Source organism: Loxodonta africana, chromosome 1, assembly GCF_030014295.1.
Source record: "Loxodonta africana isolate mLoxAfr1 chromosome 1, mLoxAfr1.hap2, whole genome shotgun sequence".
Lineage (NCBI taxonomy): Eukaryota > Metazoa > Chordata > Mammalia > Proboscidea > Elephantidae > Loxodonta > Loxodonta africana.
This window is the reverse complement of record NC_087342.1, coordinates 116,982,726-117,008,379: the sequence shown is the minus strand read 5'-3', so window position 1 is coordinate 117,008,379 and position 25,654 is coordinate 116,982,726. Positions and strand designations below refer to the sequence as shown.

General features: G+C 41.6%; 1 protein-coding gene across 5 annotated transcripts in view; it reads left to right on the top strand.

Annotated features, from left to right (window-relative positions):
- The window catches only part of ELOVL5 (ELOVL fatty acid elongase 5), a 90,835-nt gene extending 66,414 nt beyond the window's left edge, over window positions 1–24,421 (top strand). For all 5 annotated transcript variants that reach the window (XM_010587050.3, XM_064287446.1, XM_064287436.1 and 2 more), the window contains 5 exons: window positions 15,131–15,208; window positions 16,150–16,321; window positions 18,045–18,169; window positions 20,611–20,745; window positions 22,534–24,421. In XM_010587050.3, the coding sequence (XP_010585352.1) occupies window positions 15,131–15,208; window positions 16,150–16,321; window positions 18,045–18,169; window positions 20,611–20,745; window positions 22,534–22,677 (654 nt within the window). In that variant the 3' untranslated portion in view covers window positions 22,678–24,421. The remainder of the gene's footprint in view (window positions 1–15,130; window positions 15,209–16,149; window positions 16,322–18,044; window positions 18,170–20,610; window positions 20,746–22,533) is intronic.
- The last annotated feature ends 1,233 nt before the right edge of the window (window positions 24,422–25,654 follow it).

Sequence of the window (25,654 nt, the reverse complement as noted above, 5' to 3'; positions counted from 1 at the left end):
AGTTAGTTGATATTTACATTTGATTTTTAAAAAAATTTTTTTTCTCCTATATTTACACAAACCATCAGTAATATCATTGTAGCATGTCCTTGGTCAAGCGTTGAATTTCATTTAGCTACAGGTTTTTCTTTTTTACTTAGCATTCATATTCCACTGAAAACTGCAACACAGAAGGGCAGACATGGAGTTTTATAACAGAATGAACAGGAGAGATCATGGAGCTCAAGCCTCTCATTTTAGAGACACGCCCCAAGAACTGGGCCATTTGCCTGTGGTCACACAGTTAACATGGCCGTAACACTTTATTTACTCTCCTGCTTATCTACAGACTGAGGTCTGTGAAGAATATTTACATAAATATGTGTTCAGTGGTATTTTTGATTATTTAATTTTGTGGCATGAATTCACAGCTGTTTGACAAGTTGTCGGTTAAGGCAAATAAAACCAACTTTCACTTAGAGGAGACAGAAGTCATGAAAGCAAGGAAATGAAAGGGGAAGGTACTGAAACTTTAAAATTCCTGGAAGAATTATAGTTTTAAAACTGAAACTGAATTTAAAATGTAGGAAGAGTGTAGGTTTGTTCATAGTGTATGCATTTTGAAGAAGGAATATTCAAGGGAGAGAATGAATGTGGCACTTCTTTCAATTGTCTCATTCACTTAGTGTTTATTTCCAGGAAAAACAGGCTGTAGATCCCTGATTTGAAATCTGTTTGGACATTAGTGTACCCTGTGGTGCAGTTCTACTCTGTCACATGGGGTCGCTTTAAGTTAAAACTGACTCAGCGGCACCTAACAACAACATCATAACATATGTTTTACTTTGAAGGTGTAGGACTTTAGGACAAGCCTTTTAGCTTTTGCTTATTAAATTGGGGGTCGTCTAATTTAATTTAGTTGTTAAATTATGGGAAAGGCTCAGAAATAAAATTTCAAGTTGTAGAAGAGAAATAACATAGTTTGCATCAATTACTCAGCTTTGTGAAACGTATGCCCTCAGAACAAACAAAATCTTGTGTGCTTTTCGAGATTTAGGGCATAGGTCATCTAAATAGAAACTGCTGATTTTTTTTTTTTTTTTTAAACTACCCACATATCTTTCCCCTTCCTTGCCCCAAACCCCAAATTGAGAATCCCTCCTGCCTACGTGATGCCAGATTGTGGCTTTTCTTCATTTTTACTGTATACTGTGCATTGTATACCATGTGGCTAGACCCAAGCTTCCCCCAGCCCACCTAGCAGGCTATCAAAGCCACTTCTAAACGGCATGTTCAGTGTGAAACCTGGCATTCCCACTCAGGCAGCTGTTCTGTCGTGGTATGGAACCATTTTGATGTGTCTGCTCTTCTCACACTCTGTGCCTCTGACCTCATCACCCTAAGCAGAGAGGATCTAATTGCTTGGTTTATAACAGGCTGAAAGGAAGGTCAGCCTGTGTCTCTCATGCATGGATGTGGGGACTCATCAGTAGCTGCCAGGGAAGCAGGGTCAGTGTCGGGCAGTACACACGGCTTCAAACACCCCAGGGGCACTGTGCTGTTAGAACTACTCAGGCCTTTCCTCTGGCGGAGATGGTACAACTTGCAGGAACTTGGAGCTTTCTTAGCATGCCCTTTATACCCAGCTCTACTCAAACCAACACCAGGCTCTTTCATGCTTCCACTCTTTAGAAACCCTTTCTTCTTGCTAGACCTAAGCCTGCCTCTGACAATCTCCATCTCATTTTTGAGGATCCTGCTTAAGGATCAGTTCTTCCATGAAGTCACGATAGCAGCACGTGAGAGGACTCTAATTTTTCAGCCTTTCACCTCCTCATTGTTCCCAAGAAATATGATACATTCCTTTCCATTAAGTGTTCCTCACTGCACTCTCACACACAGATCACTGGCTTTACAAGATGGCAGTACAGGTAGTCACCAACTGATGATGAACCGCACTTAATGACTGTCCTTTTTTTTTTTTTTTGGTACATCTTATCGTTAGTAATATGTCCCACATATAGTGTTGCAGTGCATAACTTGCTGATGCTATCGTTCTCAGATGTAATGTTTCCAACCCCCAAAGAAAAAGATCGGCTTTATAAAGATACCGATAATACAAGGCATAATAATGAAAACTTAAAAAAAAATAGGAGATATTTGACTAACACCAGAACCGACTTGTGACAGAGTAGTTGGAAAGGAACCCTGTTGTAAGTCAGGAACTACCTGTATTTAAAATTTCTTTCACCTCTTTTTCTTCCCTTTTTTACAATGGCTGATTACGTCACCAAATTGTATGTGTGGTATTAGGATAGCAAAAAGCAAATACCAGACTCACGCGTGTTTACAGTATTTAGTGGTCAAAGATAAATCACAGATTACAAATAAGATTGTTTTGGGGTATTTGTTTATGTTTATTCCCTTGCATTTAGGACTGTATGTCTTGGATAGCGTGAGGAAGTTATCTTTCTCTCAGACGTTCAGAATATTTAAAATGTAACTTAAATAAAAAATGATTGGTAGTTGGAGAGATGGATGTGGATTGGCATAGATCCAGAACTTGTTTTCTTCTCTTTGCAATTTTTATTTTAAATTTTAACTTAAGAAATTTTTTTCCCAAAGTATGGAAAATAAAGTGGTATAATATTTAAGTGCCGAACAAATGTTAACATTTTATTTTCAGTTTGAAATTTTAGTTTAAAAAATAAAACATTACAAAAATGCACCTGAAGTGCAGCTCTTCCCAGGTTCTCTGGATTTATTTTGGTCCTTTTACTACATATGTCTGTACCCGTGACAATATATAATATGTTCTAAGAGGGTTTTCAGGATCCCTGGTGGTCCAGTTGGTTAAAGCTGTCAGCTGCTAATCAAAAGGTCAGTGGTTTAAACCCACCAGCTGCTTCTCAGAAGAAAGATGAAGCAGTCTGCTTCCATGAAGACTAACAGCCTTGGAAACCCTGTGGGATGGTTCTGCTCTGTCCTGTAGGGTCACTATGAGTCAGAACCGACTTGATGGCAGTGGGTTAAAAGGGTTATCTAAATTTCTGTAGTTAGTATACTATTTATACTTTTTCAAATACCAGTTTTTCAGTTAGCATTGCATATTGAGATGAATTCATGCTGAACTTTATAGATTTCACTCATTAATTTTAACCACGCGGCATTATTTTATTGTCTATGACTTTTTTTTTTTTCCAAATGTACAGACATGTAGGTTGTTTCCAATTAACAGTGGTGGGTTGAATGAATGTTTTTGGACATGTCTCCTCATGCAAATGTGATAGTGTTTGGGCCAGCTATACACCTAGGAGTAGAATGGCTGAACCTGACAGTCACTTGTCTTATAATGGGCAAATTTAATCCATTTTCATTTTATGTGTATGTGCTTTATTCCCCTCACCTCCCCCCCACCCACCACCTTTTTTCTCTTTTCCTGCTTACTGTTGGGTATTTATGTTCATTATTTTTGTATTTTACTGTTTTGAAAGTTATTCATTCTAATTCTCTCTACTCTTTCATTGGTACCTGTAAATTTTTAACGTGCATCCTTGACTTCATAAAATCTAAAGGGAATCAGTTTTTCTGTTTTCCTGAAACAACGCAAGGGCCTTAGAAGATTTCAGCTCTGATAACTCATCATCCGTGTTGTTGTTGTCAAGTGTTTATTAATAAACATTCGTGATTATTGCAGTCAAAGTTTACTGATTTTTTTAATTCGTTATTGATCTGTGGGCTCCATTCTTTCTTTGAGGTTCTTCTAAACAACTTTCTGTGAGGGGTAAGCTCTTAGTCTCTGAGCAACATTTTATTTGCCTTTATATTTGAATAATATTATAGCAGGACGTAGAATTCTAGAAGATTTATTCCATTGTCTCCTGGCCTCAGTTATTGAGAAGTCTGCTGGCTGCCCCAGTTTCGTTCATTTTTAAGTAATGTTTTTCTTTCCAGGTACTTTTAAAATCTTGTTCAAAACTACAACCACCTCAGTGCCTTGGCTAGAGATTTATTTTTATTTCTCTCGCCCAGGACTTATGTGCCTTCCAGTCTTCAGGAAAGTTACTCAGGCATCATCTCGTTGACTTTGGCCTTTCTCCCCCCTCCCCATTCTCCTTCCGGAGCTCCTGTTAGACCTGTGTTGGACATTCTTGGTCTATCTTTTATGTATCCTCTCCTTCAAATTTTCTACATCTTTACCTCTGTTCTCTCTGCTGCCTTTTTCTAATTCACTTGTACTTTCTTCAGTTATAGCTAATCTTCTGTTTAACCCATTCATTGAGTTTTTTTAGTTTAAATGACTATATATTTTTTGTTTCTGAAGATTCACTTTGGATTTTTCTCAATACTGTGTCCTTTTTTCGTTCCATAACATGGAAGTATTGGTTTTATGATGTAGATATATAACAGTGATCTCCAGACTTAATCATTTGTTGTATTGCTTTTTTAAAGTATTTTTTAAAAAGTTTGCATGCAGCTACATCTATGAGGTCATTCCTCCAGGAATAATAAATCCATGAGAAATGTCTTTGGAGCCCTGGTGGTGCAGTGGTTAAGAGCTGTGGCTGCTAACCAAAAGGTTAGGAGTTCGAATTCACCAGCAGCTTCTTGGAAAACCCTATGGGAACAGTTCTGCTCTGTCCTATAGGGTCACTACGAGTTGAAATCGACTGAATGGCAATGGATTAAATGTGATTACCTCTTAAAACAAGCAGACAAAACAGTTTTGTCGGATGTCCTATGTAAGCATCCCAGACCAGGGTTGCTGGGGTTGTTTCAGGTAAATATATCTTCCCCAAACAAAAGAAGGATTTTGGAAAGACTTGAATGTAGGCTAACTTCCTCTTTCCTGAAGAATAATTTTTTGGAGGAAAACAAACCTCACCTTATATTACGGCATTGCTGGTGTTGGAAATATTTTGGTGTGCTTTGTGTAGCAGTTCTGTGTGTGTGTTCATAGTTGGGGAGTTGAGTATGTCTTTTGTTCAGTTTGCCCTATTGCCAGAACCAGAAATCAGTATTTTTTTCTTTGAATCTTTTGAAGACTTCTGATACTTTTTAATGGAAAGATGAAAGAAATCGAGCATTTGATGGGATGGATGTTTTTGATTGTCCTTTCTAACCTCTCTATAATTGTGTGGGGCTGTTAAAGCATCTCCCAGGGTACCTGGCAGGCAGTTCCTCCCCAGGCTCTGGCTTTGAAGGTCTTTTGATAGAACCACAGAGCAGTTGCTTTGGAAACATTTTATTCTAAACTGTTTTGTTGTTTTTCTTTCCCGTCAGGCTTTCCTAAAATAGATATGTTATTGTGGGAAAATAAGATTTGGAAAAACACTTTAAAGATCTGGCAATTGATGATTGAATTTTATTTTAAAAATTGTTTTCTTTACCAAGAGACTTTGAAAAAGATATTTACTAGTCTGCTTTTCCCCATTTGACAGAAGTATAACCAAATCATACCAAACCCATTGCCATCAAGTCAATCCCGATTCATAGTGGCCCTGTAGAAGTATTGAGAGGTTGAAATGTCTGGTGAGGTTAATGCTTCTAAGAAAAGCCTGACCATTTCCCAGAATACTTCTCCCATTTGGTTCCCTTGCAACTGAAATTCCTTACTCAGCAAAAACTTCCCTTCTCTCTGGGTATAGAAACACCCCACTCAGTTACTTGCCACTGAGTTTATCTGACACTGTCCGCAGAGAATGTTTTACAGCAGGGAGAATGGAAGGAAAGGAATGCCTTCCAGTAGAGAGGAGGCTGGAGGTTGGTCTAAGGCCAAGCCGGCCTCCTCTAAACTGACTCTGGAAACCTTTGGTGACTTGGCTTTGCAGCTGGTGTCACAAGGAGCATGTCACTGTACAAATTTTCAACTAAACCAGACTTACCCTGTGAAACAAGAGTCAGTAGGTAGGCAGGAGATCTTTCTTTAGGTTATGCAAAGGATCCGCCTTGGCTGGGGTTTCCTTACACAGTTGCCGCAACAGCACCTCAGGCCTAGTCATGGGCCTTTAAGTGTTAGAATCAGAAATAATTGAACATTTTTTTAGAATTGTAATAAAGCCGTATAGTGCCTGCCTTGTGCTAGGTACCGGGCTAACTCATTTAATGTTCCTTGTAGCCCTACAAGGTAGGTGTATTATTACTGTTCCCTCTCTACAGAGGGGAAAGTTCCAGGGTGGAGCTGGAATTCAAGTCTGTGCTCCTAACCATTATCCAGCACTGCCCCAAATGCTAAGTCTTAGCTTGAAGTTTTTTTCTCCGCAGCCACGAACACCCCCATGAAGTATAAAATGAGGAAGCCACCTCCCAGGAAACCTTAACAGTGAGAGAAAAGGATTGCCAGCATAAGAGGGCAGGACCTAGGGTTCAGGGAAAATGCCAGACATACCTGTTTCAGGATGGGCTGAGGACAAGCTGTTTCTTTGTGCTTTGTTCTATAGTCTTCTCAAGTGTACAGAACCTGTCCTTATAATGAAACCAAGAGTCCTGCATTCAGCTGTAACCCAAGGGTGTTCTGGTCATAAACAGGAAAAAAAAAACTTCCGGAGGTCACGGGTGTGAAATTAGCTTAATGGCCATCCTTATGCTCCAGACATGAAAGATATGAAATTCAAAACCACATGCTTTGACCTGACTGTTCCATAATGACGCTGCCAAAATTGGCCAGCTAAACCCTAGAGGAAATAGGTGCTTTTAATTTCGGAGTCACTGATGCTTAATCTTAAACCATCCATCTGCTGGAGGTAAAGATGCAGCTAAAGGTCTGCTTTTCCCCACAGTTCTTCATGGATAGAATATCCCCATCATGTTCTTACTGAGGACTCAGAAAAAGACAGAGAAGGTCAGAGGAACTTGGAATTGCTGTGTAAGATTGCATTTGGACCGAGGGTCAGGATTCCTGTGTGCCAGTCCTGGTGGTGCCACCAAGAAGCTGTGTGACTTTGGATCACTCATATCACTTCTTGGTCTCCATTTTTTCATTTAAAAACATTGGCTTGTGCAGGTCTATACACACTGGAGGATTGATAGAGAAGCAGCAGTCGAAGCTGTAAAAAATGTGTCAGCCCCACACACTTTTGATAGTGTTGCTTAGAAAGTGCCTGGAGCCCTGTGATACGGTTGAATTCAAGTATGGTTAGTGTCTATTTTTATTATCTTCCGCTCCATGTCTGCTCGGGGGTAATAACCACACAGCTCATCGACCTCTTATCACTAAAAGCAACCAACCCACTTTGGAGAGGGGTTGTCGTGTTGTTTTAACATCTCAGGATGTTGGAGTAGAGAAACTGATAAAGGGCTATCCACCACCACACCACTAGTTGCTGTGAAGTCGATTCCAACTCATGACAACCCCATGTGTGTCAGAGTAGAACTGCACTTCATAGGGTTTTCAGTGGCTGATTTTTCAAAAGTAGATTGCCAGCCCTTTCTTCTGTGGTGCCTCTGGGTGGACTCGAACCTCCAACCTTTAAGTTAGCAGCTGAGCATGTTAACCACTGCACCACCCATAGGCTCAAAGACCACCCAGGAAGATGTTTTTCCACTTACTCCTTAAGTGTTTTAAATGACCTTGTTTTCTGAGATACTTTGATTACATTCCAGAAAGCGCCGTGGATATGTTTATCATGTTAAAGGTTATAACTCGTTTGTAGTTAAATGTGATGTTAGGTGGGAAAAGTCAGCTCTCGCCTCTAGGGATGATTCACTTCATGAACTGCGTCACCCAACCCAGCTGTGGTACTAGCCTAATTTTTCTTCTTTAAATGAAAAGATGCATGAAACCACCATTGGTTATTTAATTTGTCTCATAAGGAGAGAAGAAAGCTTCTAGCAAGGTTTTAATTATAGCTCTTCACATGTTCCTGCCCTAATTAAAGTTTGCTTTACTCCAAGGAAGGAGAAAGCACAAATGGTTTTGTAGTGGTACTGCTCGTATCTTGGTTACTTGGAAAAAGCCATGTAAATAATGGTTCCTGGTTGCTCTTAGAGTAGTCGGTGATGTTGGGAGCCACGTAGGTAGTGGCAAACTGCTCATGGTGGCCTGCTTTTTCATTGTAATATAGTTGTTCCCTCTTTTCAGCTGATGCCCAGAAGCACTAGGTAGAAACCATAGAGCCTGCTCTTACTTTCAGTTCCTCACCTCTAGGAATCACCTTAGTCCAGCATCCTGGGCCCTCCCATCCTGCAGTGCCTCCTTACATATAGTTGGATGAGTTCTGGAGAACTGACCAAGGCAGCTCTGAGCCTCTCGATGAGAGCCTTGAAGGGAACTGGTGGCTAATGAGGACTGTGCCTAGAGCAGTGTCTTTTCTGATATGCTGTTTATGGGGCTGGAGGGGAAGTCAGTCCTCTTTGTTTTGAGAGCCTCTGAGGTCCACTACCCATGGATACTCTGTTTTCCTCTGATGGGCTGAAGAGAGTATAGTCCTCTGATATTGGCCCATTTTGTGGAGATCTGGTGAGGGTCTTTAGATAAATAAGCTTTAACTCTGGTGCTTGGTCCATGTGTGTGAAACTATTCAGTCTCCTCTGAAGCAAAGGATATTTGAGAATTGAATTTTCCAAGTCCTTAGTATACAGTTTGATGAGAAAGGGTTTTAGTCTGTGAATGGAATTCGAGTGAATATCATCAAATTTAAGCTTCATTAAAATACTTTTCTTGTATTATAATTTCCCAAATTGGTAAAGGAGAAATGAAATGAAGCTTTTTTTTTTTCTTTTCTCCTACAAATAAAACATTAGGCCTAAACTGGGGTGGAGACGGGGAGAAGCAGTGCCTTGAAATCTTTGTCATTAAAAACATTAGCTTAGCACATATTTGTTCAGCACTTGCTGTGTATAAGTCCCCATGCTGGAGTCTATGGGTGCAGGAGTCACGGGTACCACTCTCCCAAAGCTTACACAGAAGCTTAAAACAGACCCACTAACCACGGGCTTAGAGCATATGAACAAACAACTACAAGTCAAGGCAGGGTGAGCTTAAAGGAAGGAGAAGAGCCTTCAGCCTGTAGTGCTCAGGGAACATTCATGAAGAAAATAGAATTTTAACTGGCCTTTGAAGGATAGATAGGATTTTGAGAGCTGGGGGTAGGAGACATGGGTACAGAGTATTCTAGTTGAAAAGAATAAAATAATTGCTAACATTTACTGTGCTTATCCTCTATGCCTATATTCAGGAAGATAAGCATTACATGTTTCATCTCACTGACTTCTCATAGCAACCTTAAGAGACCAGTACTATTTTTATCCCATTTGACAAATGAGGAAACCGAGGTGTAAAGAGATTGAAGCACCTTGCCCAAGCCACTTAGCTAAACATGGGGGAAAAAACCAACCAGTTGCCATCCAGTCAGTTTTGACTGGTGGCAACCCTACATGTGTCACAGTAGAATTGTGCACCAGAGGGTTTCCAGTGGCTGATTTTTCAGAAGTAGGTCACCAGGCCTGTCTTTCGAGTGCCTCTGGGTAAACTCAAACCTCCAGCCTTTCGGTTAGCAGCTAAGCATGTCAACCATTTGCACCACCCAGAGACCCCAAAAAATAAGGGGAAGGGAGGATTTAAACCCCGTTCTGGCTAATGCTCAAACTTGAGCTCTTTGCCCTGGCCATTGTGTAGTGGGAAGGCATGTTTGGAGAATGGGAAGAGGTCCAGTTTGACTGTAGGTAAGGAAGGGAGTAAAAGATAATCTTGTGGTGCATTGTAGAAGAACGTGAGTACCTGAATACTGTACCTAGGATTTAGGGTTTTGTTGTGAAGGCAGTGATGAGTCATGGAAGGGTTTTAAAGGCAGAAGAAGTCAATGGTTTGAGAGACACAGAAAACCCAATACAGGTGCTGAGTGGCAGCAGCCATCATGGAAGTGTTGGCGGTACAGCCTGGTGGAGCTCCTGTAAGAACCTCTGTAGGTAGAAGAGGCTCAGTGGGCCAAGGTCAAGTGAATGAGTAGCTTTTGGCTTGTGTAGCTGGCTTATGCTTCAATATTGAGGGGCTAAATGGAATTTCAGGTTAATTAACTCAAAGAGTAAAGGCAGTCCCACCCGGATTCCTTCTGAAAGACGTTTTTAGAAGAAAAATCCAGAAGACTGTGGCCACAGCCCACAAGAAGTCCCAGGAAGCTTATGTCAGGAGTTCATTCATGAGAGTTAGTAATCCCTTTCAGTCTGTGCCCACCACCGAAGTTGAAGTACCCACAGAATTAGGAGGGAAGGTTTGTCGTCCTCTTCCCTGCCAAGTTAGACATTTATGGTTTCAGACATCTGCGCGTCTTCACACACTCCTTCACATACCACCCACCCTTGACTTCCATCCTATTCTAAAATTGTCAGGCAAACCAACCCAGATGTCTCAAGGCACCATAAACCAAAATAGTAACTAGAAAACAGTGATAGTAGGTCCCAGAATTTTGGATTCGTAAAATGATAAAATTGTGTGTGTGTGTATGGATGTTTTTAGGTGCTGTTGAGTTGCTTCTGACTCATTGCAACCCAGTGTACAACAGAACAACAGAACAAAATACTGCCCAGCCCTGCACCATCCTCACAATTATTGCTGTGTTTGAGCCCATTGTTGTAGCCACTGTGTCAGTTCATCTCATTGAGGGTCTTCCCCTTTTTTGCTGATCCTCTACTCTACCAAGCATGATGTTCTTCTCCTGATAACATGTCTAGAGTACGTGAGACAAAAGTCTTGGCATCCTTGCTTCTAAGCTTTCTAGCTGTAGTTCTTCCAAGACAGATTTGTTCGTTCTTCTGGCAGTCCATGGTATATTCAGTATTCTTCGCCAACACCATAATTCAGAGGCATCAATTCTTCCATCTTCCTTATTCATTGTCCAGTTTTCACATGTGTGTGAGGCAATTAAAAATACCATGGCTTGGGTCAGGTGCACTTTAGTCCTTAAAGTGACACCTTTGCTTTTTAACACTTTGAAGAGGTCTTTTACAGCAGATTTGCTCAATTTCTTGACTGCTGGTTCTGTGGGACTTGATTTTAGATCTAAGTAAAATGAAATCCTTGACAACTTCCATATACATATGTATATATATATATAGTGATGGCAATTGTATGTTAATTTTTAATTTTGCCAATAAGGTTATGATTTTAAATAAGAAAAAAGTATCTTTTAAATTGTACAAATTCATCTTACAAAAACTTTTCTCAGTTGTCCTTAGTTTTCTCTTTGTGGTAGTCCCGTTAAAATTTCATCAAGAACCGTCAGTTCCCTTTCTGTACCCTACAACCACAGAAAGGTAGTTTTTCACTTTCCTCATGGGGTGGAAGGAAGGGCAGAGAAGTGTCAAAATGGCACTTCCTTCTCTGTACCCAAAGTCTCCTGAGGACACCAGCCAACCCTCCCAGCTCCACTGTGAATTCAGGCTTTGTATCTTGATTCTTTGAACATCTGATAGGTCTACATGTGATATACTTAACTGGCCATGATTTGAGAGAGTAGTATGAGACCGAAAAGATAATACACCTTCTGATAAATTACCATGTGGGTGCTGGTCTTTCAAAGATAGTATAGTATAATTTATATGCGGCCGTTTTTTAAAAAAGTCTTAACATAGAAATTGTAGAAAATGAGAACAGCACCTTTAGAAATAATTTAGTCCAACCTCACCTTTTTTACATTAGAAAGAACCAAGTTGCCAGGAAATTGCCTCAGTTCCTAGGGCTAGATGTAGATGGTTGCCTAACTTGGACTTGCACCCAGTTCTTGCACTTCGTGACCCACTGTTCTTTTCATATAAAGTGGTACTTCCCCATACCAAAAACCCAAGCCAAACCCATTGCCGTCTAGTTGATTCTAACTCGTAGAGACCCTGTCTATATGTTAGAGTAGAACTGCCCTGTAGAGTTTCCAAGGAGCCCCTGGTGGAGTCAAACTGCCGACCTTTTGGTTAGCAGCCCTAATGCTTAACCACTATGTCACCAGGGGTTCCACACAGGTACCCTAAATCTCTGTGCTGTTCCTTGGCTGTGAAAACCATGTTAACTCTTAATGCTTGTGTGTGTGTGTGTGTGTGTGTGTGTGTGATGGGGTCGGCGGGCAGGGGGAGATGACAAAGCAGAGGGAAAATGGCAAAAAGGGAAGTCAGTAGAAAAAAAAAAATCTGACACCAAGCAGGGTGCTCAGTGTGAGTGCAGTGGCTTTTGTTTCTGAGGTTGGACTGGCTGGAAATATAACAATATGTCTTCAGACTCTTGCAGTCACCTGATGTTCCCTGGAGGGAATTGGTGTTGCTCACCAAGCTAAACTCTTATGTTCGTTCCTTCAAGGACAGCAGCGAGGTGCGGGTGTGTAGCTGAGTCTCTTGTAGGCCTGTGTTCTCAGTTACACCTTTCCCAAAATCCTACTGATAGGTAGAACCATTTTTATTGAAATTGAGTAGCACAAAACCAGTGTCCCCACCCCTTGGTGCACACTGGAATTACCAGGAGAGCTTTTTAAAAGACCCTCAAGTTTCTGGTTTAATGGTCTGACATGAGGTCAGCTTTAGTAATTTTTAAATGCCCCCTATTATGCATCCAGAATGAGAATCACAGCTTTAAACCAATGGTTCTCAAACTTTAGCTGCATCAAAATCACTGGGAGGACTTGTTAAAACTTAGAGTGCTGGGCCTCAAGCTCAGAGTTTCTGACTCATTGCCTCTGAAGTGAGGTCTGGCTGGTTCCCATGAACTAGATGCTGCTGGACTAGGGACACACTTGGAGAGCCATGGCTTTAAACCACTACCAGTGGCCAGTTCCTTTTACTAATACTGGGATGAGATCAGGCACAAGGCATGCCACCTCAGATTTCTCTCCACCTAGCCCTACTTGACCGCCAAAGAGAAGGTCACAAGGAAAAGTGGAAGTTGCCCTGGACATCAGGAGGAAGCTGAAGGGTAGCAATGAGCATAGCATCTTACAGGTGTTTGTCTGGAGCAAAATAGACAGCTTGGAAAATACAGGGTGGTCAAATTAAACTTTCCTTCTGGGCTGTTAGACTGGCCCTTGGGTCTCGTCTAGGCCGATTGTCCTCGTTGTGCAGATGAGTAAACTGAGGCCCCCAGAGTGAATTGGTGATACTGCCAGGTCTGTAGTCACCCAGAGTTTGCCACTTCGGTATTAGGGTTCTTTCTGTGATACCACTGTGCCTGCTCTGCTGCGAGTGAATCCTGAGGAATGGGCATGATTTCCTCAATCTGTGAAGCCATTCCCGGTGTCCAGGGGATGGCACAGAACAAGAAATAATGAAGATGCCGAGGTTGGACTAAATTAGCCCTGGGCTTACAGCAGTATTTCTCAAAGTGTAGTTCCTGGACCAGCAGCCTCAGCATCACTTGGGAACTTGTTAGAAATACAGATGCTGCTTGGGTCCCATCCCAGATTCACTGATTCTGAAAGGCTTGGGGTGAGGCCCAGCAATCCGTATTGTAACCAGCTCTCCAGATGACTCTGATGTTGCTCACTCAAGTTTGAGAACCATTGGCTTAGACAGAGCTCAGCTGAATAAAGCCAGGTAATTGCCTACAAGAAAACCTGGAGATTTTTTTATGTTGAGTATTTTTCCCCTTTGAGCCTTTCTCAGTCAGTATGTGGTATGCCCTGGTGGTGCAACAGTTAAGCACTTGGCTGCTAACCGAAAGGTCAGCAGTTTGAACCCACCAGGTGCTCCATGGGAGAAAGATGTGGTAGCCTGCTTTCATAAAGATTTACAGCCTTGGAAACCCTATGGGGGCAGTTCTGCTCTGTCCTATAAAGTCACTATGAGTCAAAACTCAATGGCAATGGGTTTATGTTTGGGGTCAAAATCTGGTGGGTCAGCTAGCCATCTTGGAATGCAGAATAGTACCTTGAGGGTTATTTTTTCTGAATATGATCTGGGTTCTTAGCTCTGCTGAAAACCTGGGGGCCTGGGTTTCATTGTCTATAAAAATGAAGATTGCCAATGTCCACAGCAGCATTATTCACAATAGGCAAAAGATGGAAACAACCCAGGTGTCCACTAACAGATGAGTGGATGAACAAAACATGCATCCATGCAGTGGAATATTTTTCAGTCATAAAAAGGAAAGGAATAAAGTTCTGATGATTTTGATATGGGTGAACCTTGAAAACATTATGCTGAGTGAAATAAGCCAGATGCAAAAGGGCAAATATTGTATGGTCCCACTTATATGAGGTATCTAGAATAGGTGAGTGCTTGGAGACAGAAAACAGAATAGAGGTCACCAGCAGTTGGCAGGGTTTGGGAGGGGGCTGGGATGAGAAGTTTTTGCTTAATGGGTACAGAGCTTCTGTTTGGGATGATGAAAAAGTTCTGGAAGTGGTGGTAATGGTTGCACAATGTTGTGAATGTGCTTAATGGCACCTGGTTCAAATGGTACATTTTATGTATATTTTACCAAGATTTTTAAAAAAAATAAATTCGCAGCAGAATAGATAGGCCAGGATAGTCCCAGTTCCACCTACCCCACCGAAGCTGACAGAGTACCTGGTCTTGGCGCACTCTTCCCCTGAGCTCACCTGCTGTCTCAGCCCTCCCCCTCTTCCTCCCCCTGGCCTCTCTGCCATCCCAGGAGCAGGTCAGTTCTAAAATCCCTTCAAGCTTTCAAGAAGCCATATTGTGAAGCTGTTTGAGCTCAACTGGGTTTTAGGAAGTGTTTGAAAAACACTGCCATGTAACACTGGGGACCTGACTCAGGTTGGAAACCCGTAATTAGAATGGCAGAGTTAGGCGCAAGACAGTGTTGTCCTCTGAGGCTGCTGGGGGGCAGGAGTCGGGGGAGGCTGTGATTGGGTCCGTCTGGGCCTTGGAATTGGTTAGGCCCATTATGCTAAAAACAAAGGGATGAGGAGTTGAGGATTCTGAGGAGAGGCTGAATGGTACAGGGGGGTCTCTGAAGACAGGCAGCCAGGAATGAGTCTCAGGTCCGCCACCTGATCTGTAACCACGTTTGTTTACCCCTCGTGAAATCAAGGCTAGGTCCTCACAAACTTGCCGTTTGTTCACACATGCTTTATAATTTTGTTTTCTCAGAGCAAACTTGCTTCAGCATAGCCCAGGGTAAATTTTCACAGATTCTGAAATAAATGGAGTTTCACTTTGTAAGTCTTTTCGTGGTTCTGATATTATGGGTGAACGTCTTTTTCTTTTCTTTTAGTTAGTGACAGGAGTATGGGAAGGCAAATACAACTTCTTCTGTCAGGGAACACGCAGCGCGGGAGAATCAGATATGAAGGTACTGTTGCACTTTTTTTTTAAATAACATTTATTATGTAGCTTGCCGTTTTGTTTTTAAATAAGGAAAGTGTACAGAAGACCAAAAAAAAAAAAAAAAAAAGCTGTAACCTCACTGCCCAGATAATCTCTGGACATTAAAGAAATAATAATTATAAAAGCAGCATGTACACACAGTATGAAAATTGGAACATAAAAGGTATAAAATGAAAAGTAAAGCTTCTCTCTCTGCAAAGGTAATAATTGTTAATAGTTTCTGGGAAGGGGGCATTGCATGCATTTGTCAGTATTTATGTGAATGAGATCTTAAGGATAATGTCCTAGATTTTTTAATCATTCTTCTAAGTGCCCTCTGAGCACTGTGTGAAAGATGGAATTTGACTTCTACTGTAAGTGAGATTTGTTTTTGTTCTTTTTTTTTTTTTTTTTTAGTAGAAGGCCGACAGTCGATGCTCAGTCATAAGACAACTTTGTGACATATTAATTTGTCGGGTACCTGACACTGAAAGCTCTGATTCAGTTTCTTCTTTGCCTTGAACTGTGTCGCCTGCCCCATGCCAGTCCCTGAAATCAGAAGCCTCTTTTAGGTGGTTTTTCTGTACCGATGGCTCCACAGACAACTTCCAGAGGGAATAGACAGGCTTTAGGGTTTTGAACCTTGAGCCTCCTGTTTTTGTTATAATCTTGAAGGGTATCGGTGGCCCTGTTAAAACTTCCCTTATTGTCACTGCAAACTTCCCCTAGCGTGTTCTTCTTTTAAATCTGCTCACAGAGTAACCAGAGCCCTTGAGGGCTGAGGGACTTAGGAGCCAGTGGGGCCCTCGCGCTTCTCCGAGTTAACATCAGACTCTGGGATGTTAGTAAAACATGTCAGGTAATATTTCAGAGCAGTCCCATTTCAGAGAAACACTGAGACTAAGCCTTTTAACCCCTTCCTCCTAGATCATCCGTGTGCTCTGGTGGTATTACTTCTCCAAACTCATAGAATTTATGGACACCTTCTTCTTCATCTTACGCAAGAACAACCACCAGATCACGGTCCTGCATGTGTACCACCACGTCTCCATGCTGAACATCTGGTGGTTTGTGATGAACTGGGTGCCCTGCGGCCACTGTAAATACTATGGCGGGGAGGGTGGCTTGGGGATAGGTATGAGCAGAGAAGGTAAACTGGAACTAAGGCTTTTAGGAAAGGTGCTGTTTTTGTAGACTCTGATAAGTCAGGTGTTTGAACTTTGTGTCTTAGCTGCATATAACGATAAGTCTGTGTGACCTATGCCATCAGTGAGCCGACAACGCCTTTTTTCTCGTTTAGTGTGGAGGCCTGATTGGGCAAGATGAGGGAGATGACAGATGCCCCACTTGAGGGCACATTAAAAAATATGGGCAGTGTTCTCTGTCCCAGAGGGAGTTGTTCCAGATGATTTCTTAACCTTATTTCTCTGAGATTTGCAATGTGTTTGCGTGACAAGGACAGGGCAGGAAGATGGGATCACACCATTGTGTGGGTACCAGGGAACAAAATGAATTGTGAACTACGTCTTTAGCTAATATTGCATCAGGAAGTCTCCACACATCCTAATAGAATGACCCTCACATTCCATGAAGCATGTTTGTCAGGATGTCTTATATGACATGTACCAAAACATGAAGTAGCTGCTCTAAGGTTACTTCACGTAACTGGTAAATGGCTTTTGGAAGAGTCCAGTCTTGAAATCTCTTACAATTTTCAGAGATTAAGTTGTCACCTTCAGGCTCAGTTCTGTGTTTTAACAAATGTCCCAGTCAAAATTCCATTCATCCTGACACTGAAGAATTTGACTAAGAGATTGTGGGTGTATTCATGTACGGTTTTTTTTCCCTAGGATTGTACTAATCCTTGATTAACTTGGCCCACCAAGGTTTACACAGTGACAGAGTTTTCAAACCAGAAAGAACTTTCAAAATACAGCTGCTTTGAATGTACATCTGAGAAAACTGAGACCATAGAATTGTTGGTAGAAACTGGCCTCTAATTCCCTTCTTAGTGTTTTTTTCCCACTGTCCCATCTTGTGACTGTGGATTAACTGACCTTTCTAGTGGAAATGCATTCAATCTTCAGAAAACTTGAGGATGGCAGATTTTTAACTAGCCTGACCTGGCCCCAAGAAACTGAACCAGAGAAGGGATGTGACCTGTGCAAGGTTGTATGGTCAGTTGCTATCATAGCTAAGAGTGGAAACTCTTTCCCTGACCCCAGCCTTGTGCACATGGAAAGGCCAGATGGCTTTTTGTGGTTGCTTACTGTGGGGCAGGAAGACAGTCTGAAAAAAGAACTAGTGATCCTACTGGAAATCTGAAAATCATGAGATTAAGTGGCTCTTTTATCTGAAAAGAACTGGACTCTGCTTAGGGCATGGCCTTAGTACTACTGTCCTGGGGAGTAATTAGGAGGTGACTTCTAAGGCCTCTCTAAACCTCAGCAGATTTATAGAGACACGTTGTCCATCCACTGTCCAAAGCTTTCAGAGAAACACGACTGAGGCTATCGGGCTTGTATAAAAAAGCAATCGCCTCTGGGGATTGGTGGGGGCTGGGAGCAAAGCCTGCAGGTGCCAGAGCCAGGCAGGTGGGTATAGTGGCTCCTGTGTTAGATCTACCCTGTTGGGTTCAGCTAACTCCTGGGCTTAAAGCATCCTAATGGTGGCCTGCTCAAGCAGAAATGGCATTCTGATTACCCATCTATGCAGTGCTTACTGCTGCAGTGTCCACCAACCCCTGTTCAAAAGTATCTCTTTTTTTGGTTATGTATAAAACACCGACTACCCTTCTTCCTAAACCCCCTCTGTTCCTGCAGGTTACTTTGGGGCCACACTTAACAGCTTCATCCACGTCCTCATGTACTCATACTATGGTCTGTCGTCTGTCCCTTCTATGCGTCCGTATCTCTGGTGGAAGAAGTACATCACTCAGGGGCAGCTGGTGAGTGACTGGGCCTCTTTCTCCCAGGACTTGTTTCCTGGTGGATACGGACCTCTTCCTTAGGATGCTCTTACTACCTGCCTATTTTTGGTTAACAGCATCTAAGATGTACCTTTCCCCCCCTTTCTCATTTGAGCCAATTATAAACTCTTTGAAATCGTCAGCAGAGAATTTCTTATTTTTATCGATAGGGAAATTTGCCTGTGGTCATACAGCTGGTTGAATTGTACAGTGAGAGCTGGAATCTCATTTCCTGCCTTCAAAGTCAGTTTTTGGTCCTTAGTTTGTGCACGTAAGCACATGTGCATATATGTGTATATGTATTTTCTAATTATAAACCAAAATCCAAGGTAAAAGCTGTTTATGTATGTTCCAAGAATTTCAAAAGGAGCTGTGAAGCAGCCTGAGTCCAGGATGCTTCTAGCTTCTCAGGCAGTGGGGATGTTTGCTAAGGCAGAGGCCGGATGACCTCTGAATTCTGCCCGTGCTTAATGGAGCGCCTGTTGCTAAGACTGGCACATGGTGGTTATTTCTCAACATCCTTTCTCAAACATTTCCCAGTTGCTAGTGTGTTACAGATCCCTGTTCTTCTCCCCAGGAGCCCTAGTGGTGCAGTGGTTAACCACTTGGCTGCTAACCAAATGGTTAGCGGTTTGAACCCACCAGCTGCTCCGTGGGAGAAAGACATGACAATCTGCTTCCATAAAGATTGCAGTGTTGAAAACCTTATGGGGCATTTCTGCCCTGTCCCGGGGTGTCACTGAGTTGGAATTGACTTGATGGCAATGGATTTTTTGTGTTTGTTTTTTTTTTAAATTCCTCTCCCTGTATGTATTCTTTGATAAACCAATTATTAATACTACTACTGTTAAACACTGACATTTATTATATGTCAGGCACTTGTGCTAATAAGTAAGCAGTTTTACATGGATTGTTCGAATAACCTGATCTCATATTATTACCCCATTTTATAGATGAGGACACTGAGGCAGTAGGCCACAGTTAGCTGACTGAGGGGTGTGGACATTAAACTCAGCCTTGGCCTTATTAACAAACCAAACTGAGTCAGACCAAAGTTAGCTGACTGAGGGGTGTCGACATTAAACTCTTAGCCTTGCCTTATTAACAGACTGAACCTGGTCAGACCATCCAAGTCAATTGTGATTTTTCAATATTCAAAATAACAAATCTGAGAAAATCTCCTGAGTTAACTTACGTGTTTGACATTTCATTATCACCTCTTTGCCAGCTGCTTTACAGTCCTTGTTAATTTTTTTCACCCACCTGTGAAGAAGGATAATTGTCCTATAACTGGCCTTGTTATTACGCTTAAGGTGAAAGGATGCAGTGATTGATTTATAACCCAGTGCTGTGGTTCTGAGAAGGAGAATTTTTAAAAGAACACACTGGGGAGGTAGGCCTCCCACAGGGCTCAGTGCTTTGAGGTAGAAGATTGCACCCAGTTTGTTTAAATTTTTTTAAGCACTCTTCGGAGTTATTTCTCAATCTAAGGTACTAACCTTAATTATAAAAGGAAAGAAAAACCTTCTTTATTTTATAAGGTGACATCGTAAGCTGGGCCAGAAATAAAATTGGCAGAACCTAGCCTGTACTTACTTGTTCTTCTTCCATAAGGTGCGCTTCCGGCAGCCACCTTATTTTTCACATCTTCTAAGTGTTTTTCTAGGCAGTTTCCCATTCTCTTCAAGTTTTACTTGTCAACCATAACCTATGAACTTGGCATTATTTCCCAGTGTGTTTAAATCTAGGCATAAGCCTTCACTAAACCAAAAGAGTACACAGACAAGGGATGGGGAAAGTGTCCAATCTGGTTGCTTACTGCAGTGACATCACTTGTTCCTTTTAAACATACATACACTCCACATCTTTCCTTCTCCACTTAAAAAAAAAAAAAAACCAACAACCTTGCTCCCTATATTGTGTCCCTGAATTTTAGAGGTGATGGTATAAGTTATAAGAAACAATGGGTTCACTGTTTAATAGCTAAGCGGAGGGGCAGGGTTATGTATGCGTAAACCAAGTACACACACACACCCGTATATATAAAAAATATAGTTCAGGATAAATATAGTGTATGTATCATGGGAGCCCTGGTGGTGAAGTGGTTAAGAGTTTGGCTGCTAACCAAAAGGTCAGCAGTTCAAATCCACCGGCCACTCTTTGGAAACCGTATGGGGCAGTTGTGCTCTGTCCTGTAGGGTTGCAATAAGTCAGGATCAACTTCACAGTAGCAGGTTTGGGTTTCTTTTTTTTTTTTTTTTTTGATACTGTGTTTATTAAATGACTACTTACAAGAAAATTAATAAACATTAATTCAGGAACTTGGGGGTGAGAGTCTGGGTGAAAGGCCTGTCTAACATGGGACGTTAACCATTTCCTGCTGCTGCGCTGCTCAGGTGTGTCCCCTCTCTTTCTACCAGCTCCAGTTTGTGCTGACAATCATCCAGACCAGCCTTGGGGTCATCTGGCCTTGCTCATTCCCTCTCGGTTGGTTATATTTCCAGATTGGATACATGATTTCTCTGATTGCTCTCTTCACAAATTTCTACATTCAGGTAAATCTCACTCTTATTTGGTGGTTGGTAACTGGGGCCATTTCTGACCAGTGCACTCACCGTTCACTCACAGGCCTGTGTGGAGCCAGGTACAGCACTCCAGTGGCCTTACGGGAAGTCAGGCAGCCCCTGTCTTCCAGGGATTGACAACTACATGCAAGACTTTAAAGCCTGTCTCAGTCCTGCACAGTTCTAGTACTTCCTAGGGAGTCTCGGGACTCATGTGGCAAATGCAGAACTGTTGAGCAGGAATCCTGTATTGCTTCCCTCTTGACCTGCGGCTGGGAACAATAGGTGATTTTCAACCAGAAGTCTCTCGGCCCCACTACCACTGCTAGGGTCAGGGGTTCAGTTCATTCCCAAGTGCATGATGTGTGTAGGCTGTTGCTCACAGCAGGGTCTGTTTTAGGGCAAATTATCTGTGTTGGAACCTGACAGCTCTGAACCACTGCCAATTTTCTGCCTCTGTCACCACTGGATGGTGTGGTGTGCTTTTCTGCTCTAGCTGCCTCTCGGACATGTCCGGTGGCTGTACTGCCCGCTGTGCTGGGGAAGACACAGGACAGGAACCAGGGTAGAGGCCATGGACCCTGAGGCCATAAGCCCAGTAGTGTCAAGTAGCCACCTGGAGGCTCATCCACTTTTCTTCTCTATGCCTGCCTGCACCTTTAACCTCATGTCCCGTGCATGGCATATTTCACCTGAGTTGAGTTCCTACGCTGCTGAACTAATGTATTCATATTGCAGTTAAGCAATAGTTCATGACTATACTTGGAGACACCCACCGGATACATAGGAGGTTAAAGGACAGGACCTGATGAGGAAGCTGAAGTCACACATCTTTTAACTGTACATAGAAGTATAGCTAGCACTTTGTGCATGAGGGGTAGAATTGTTGCTAAAATAATGAGAAAGTTTTGAAGACAAGTAAGGGATATGGGTTGTGAGAGAGAGGTACTCCCAGATGGGAGAAACCAGTTTGGTCACCGAACATGTGTCCTTTCCATCCACATATTGAATTGATGGCAGAGCAGAGTAAAGAAAGCATAAATTAAATTTTCTATTCAATTTTTTAACATTTTACATTACAGCTCTAAGAGTTTCAGTGAACTTGCCTCAGGCTAAGCCTCAAAAAATGGAAGAGTGATTGACACCAGTGGCAATTTTTTTTTTTTTTAATAAAAGGGGGGAAATATAGAACAGAATTTCAAATTTTAATGGAATCCAGACTTTCGGAAGCCATGGAGGCTGGGTGAACCCCTGAAACTGTTGCACTGAGATAATCTTTAAACCTTAAACCAAAAATATCCCCTGAAGCCTGCTTAAAACCAAACAATAGTTTAGCTTAACTAGTAAAGAATGCCTGCCTTGAGCATTGTGCCCTTGTACAATCCATCTATATGGGATCAGATTGACAACAGCAATTTGAAAGATAGAAAATTTAAGCAACAGTGGATTTATGTTAGTAATGGAGGAACAACTCAGAAAAGGAGGGTGAGAATGGTTGCACAACTCGAAGAGTGTAATCAGCGTCACTGAATTTTATGTGTAGAAATTGTTGAATTGGTGTATCTTCTATGTATATTCTCAAAAACAAAAGTAAAATAAATCATTTAGAAAAAAAAATTTTTTTTTAATGGTTACCCGACCACAAAAGTTATTTCTTCTTAGGATTTGGTTATAGAAGGAAACTAGGCCTGGCGATAGGGGTGCAGGTCCCAGTGAAGGTCCCAGTGCAGAAAACAACCCTGTGGTCACATGGCTGTCACCTCCCCTTATGTTTTTCAGACTTACAACAAGAAGGGGGCCTCCCGGAGGAAAGACCACCTGAAGGACCATCAGAATGGGTCTCTGGCAACTGTGAATGGACACACCAACAGCTTTTCTTCCCTGGAAAACCATGTGAAGCCAAGGAAACAACGGAAGGATTGAAGACAAAGAGTTGAGAACCTTGGAACCACGTGTCTGATTGTAAGCACAATGAATTGTGCCACAGTGCTCGTTAACAGCTGCTGTAACTAGTCGGCCTACAATAGTGTGATTTGTGTAGGACCTCTTTCTTCAGTTCCAAACCCCTAGAAAAATGTATACCGATTATACAAGTAGGCATAAGATTTTTAACATTTCTGGGCTCTCGCCGACCCCTGTGCTAGACTGCGGAAAAGGGAGTATTATTATAGTATATGACACTGCTGTTGCCTTATTAGTTCTAACATGATAGGTGCTGAATTGTGATTCACAATTTAAAAACACTGTAATCCAAACTTTTTTTTATTTTATTTAACTGTAGATCATGCATGTGACTGTAAATGTAAATTTGTACAATGTTGTCACCGTAGAGAAACACACATGCCTTAAAATTTAAAAAAGCAGGGCCCAAAGCTTATTAGTTTAAATTAGGGTATGTTTCAAGTTTTTATTCATTTTTTAATAGCTGTCTTGAGAAAAATCAAGGACCATGATTTGTGAAACAGCTAGCGTGAGACAGAAAATTTCAAGTGACTTGTACATGTGAAGTCAGAAAACAGCACCTTCAGTTTTGTGATATTGGCTTTTAAATCAAGCAGGCTCAAATCTAGTTGGAACAGTTGGTTTAACTTTTTAACAGATCTTATTTTTTTATTTTGACTGCCACTATTAATAATGTAAAAAAAAAAAAGGTTGGGGGCGGGGACTCTAGTCCTGATGAAACACATATATATTCTTTGTCTTCAAGATTTTAGGAAGTAGTAGGGTGAGTAGGCCGTTTTTAATTTCTGAAGCGCTAAGTGTTTTTATACAGGAAACAAAGCCCATCTTGCTTTCCACAGTGTGAGAGCGGATGTATACATTTCAAAGGTGATGCTTGAATCTTTACCATTTGACAGAGTCCTATAGATGATCAGTGGGGAGCTCATTGCCAGGGTCCACATGTGGATTGATTTCTGTACTGCTGTCAGTTTTGACACAAACTTCCTTTTGAAATGTGCCTAGTTGACCAAAATGAATTCAAGGGGGGAAAACGGGACCTTAAAATGCTTAAGGTAAAATTAAACAGATAGCCACAGCATAACTGGGAAATTGGATGGAGATTGTTTAATGTAACTTAATTGTATTTTTTTTTCTTTTGCTTCAAATCAGATGATTGTTTAGAACCGCTTGTTTAAAAATAATATACTGCTTATTGTAAAATCGTGTCTGACACACTTGAGGCACTGGTCAAACAGATAAGAACTACTGTGTGTGTCAGTTTAAAGTGTTGGAATTTAGCCTCTGAATACCTTCTTCATTGAAAAAGCATACATTGAACCACTCATGACACATCTTAGAAGGTCATCGACAATGTATAAACTAATTGTTGGTTTGATATTTATGTAAATACCAGTTTACCATGCTTTAATTTTGCACATTCATATTATAGGGAGCCGTTTGGTTCTCTTATTAGTCTTGTGGGTGTTCTGTTTGGAAGGAGTCACAGCATCTGTTTACATTGACCTTATCAGCCCTAGAATGTGTATATTTGTAAATGTATGTCTCCATTCCTAGGTACTAGTTTGCGAATGTCTTTACATATGTCAATACAGAAACTATAACATTCAATAGAGTGCTGTCAAAGTGTGCTTAGCTCATCTGGATATACCCACGCTGTTAAATAATGTCTAAACATTAATCATTAAAACATTTTTGATTATCTGTGCTTGCGTATTACATTATTTATGTGTTCCCAGTTCTAAAGGGCTGGAGAAAAATCTACGTTCTTTGCCCTCTAGGAACTCGCCCAAATAGATGTAAATAATTGGATTTTAAAGGTTGTATTGTTGCTCAGTTCACGTGAGGAATTCACAGTGAGGCATGGTGGTGGCTCCACCCCAGCTCATTTCATCTCTGCCTTTTTTGGGTTCCTTCACTAAAGCTCTAGCTCTGAGTATACTCCTTTTGCCTTCCATCAATCCTCACCCCCACCCCACCACACCCAGGCTATTAGAGTTACTTTCCTAGGTCTAGACCAGGGGTTGGCAAACTTTTTCTGTAAAGGGCTAGATAATATTTCTGGCTTAGTGGGCCATATGGGCCCTATGACAGCTACTCAGCTTTGCCATTGTACCATATAAAAGCAGCTACAGACAATATGTAAATAAATGAATTCCAATAAAACTGTATTTACACAAACAGGCCACCTGAGGCTATTGCTTGCTGACCTCTGGAGTAATGAGTTCCCACCTTGCTCCATCTCTTTCTTTGCCCAAACCAGGTCGTGTCCCAGATCCAGGCCCCTCCCAGCCTACCCCAGCCTCTTTGACTTGAATCCACCCACATCAGGAACAGTGGCAGGAACGGCCCCTCCTCCTTGCATCTGGTCTGCATATCACACTAACTCTAAGATAGCCTTGATCATGACTTTCAGTTTGTCCACATCATCTTAAAATTATGCCAGTGGAAGCTGTATTTAGTATTTGAGGTGTTAATCTGAAAAGTGCAGAGGATTATTGGGGCTTTGAGGTGATAATTAATCATACCCTTTCTTTCCTCTCATGTACAAATCAAAAAAGTAAGATACAGAAATCAGGTAGATAGAAATTAAAACAGCAGGTCTCACAGAGAAGGTTGGATTGGTGAACCTAACAGCACAATCTAGTTCTGCTTCCTGTCAACTCCAACTCATGGTGACCTCGTGTGTGTCAGAGCAGAACTGTGCTTCCTAGGGTTTTCTTTTTTTTATTGTGCTTTAGGTGAAAGTTTACAGCCCAAGTTAATTTCTCATACAAACATTTATACACATTATGTGACATTAGTTGCAATCCCTACAATGTGACAGCGCATTCCCCCTTTCCAGCCCAGGTTTCTTGTGTCCATTCAACCAGTTCCTATCCTTTCCTGCCTTATCATCCTGCCTCTGAAAAGGAGCCACCTCTTTGGTCTCATGTATTTG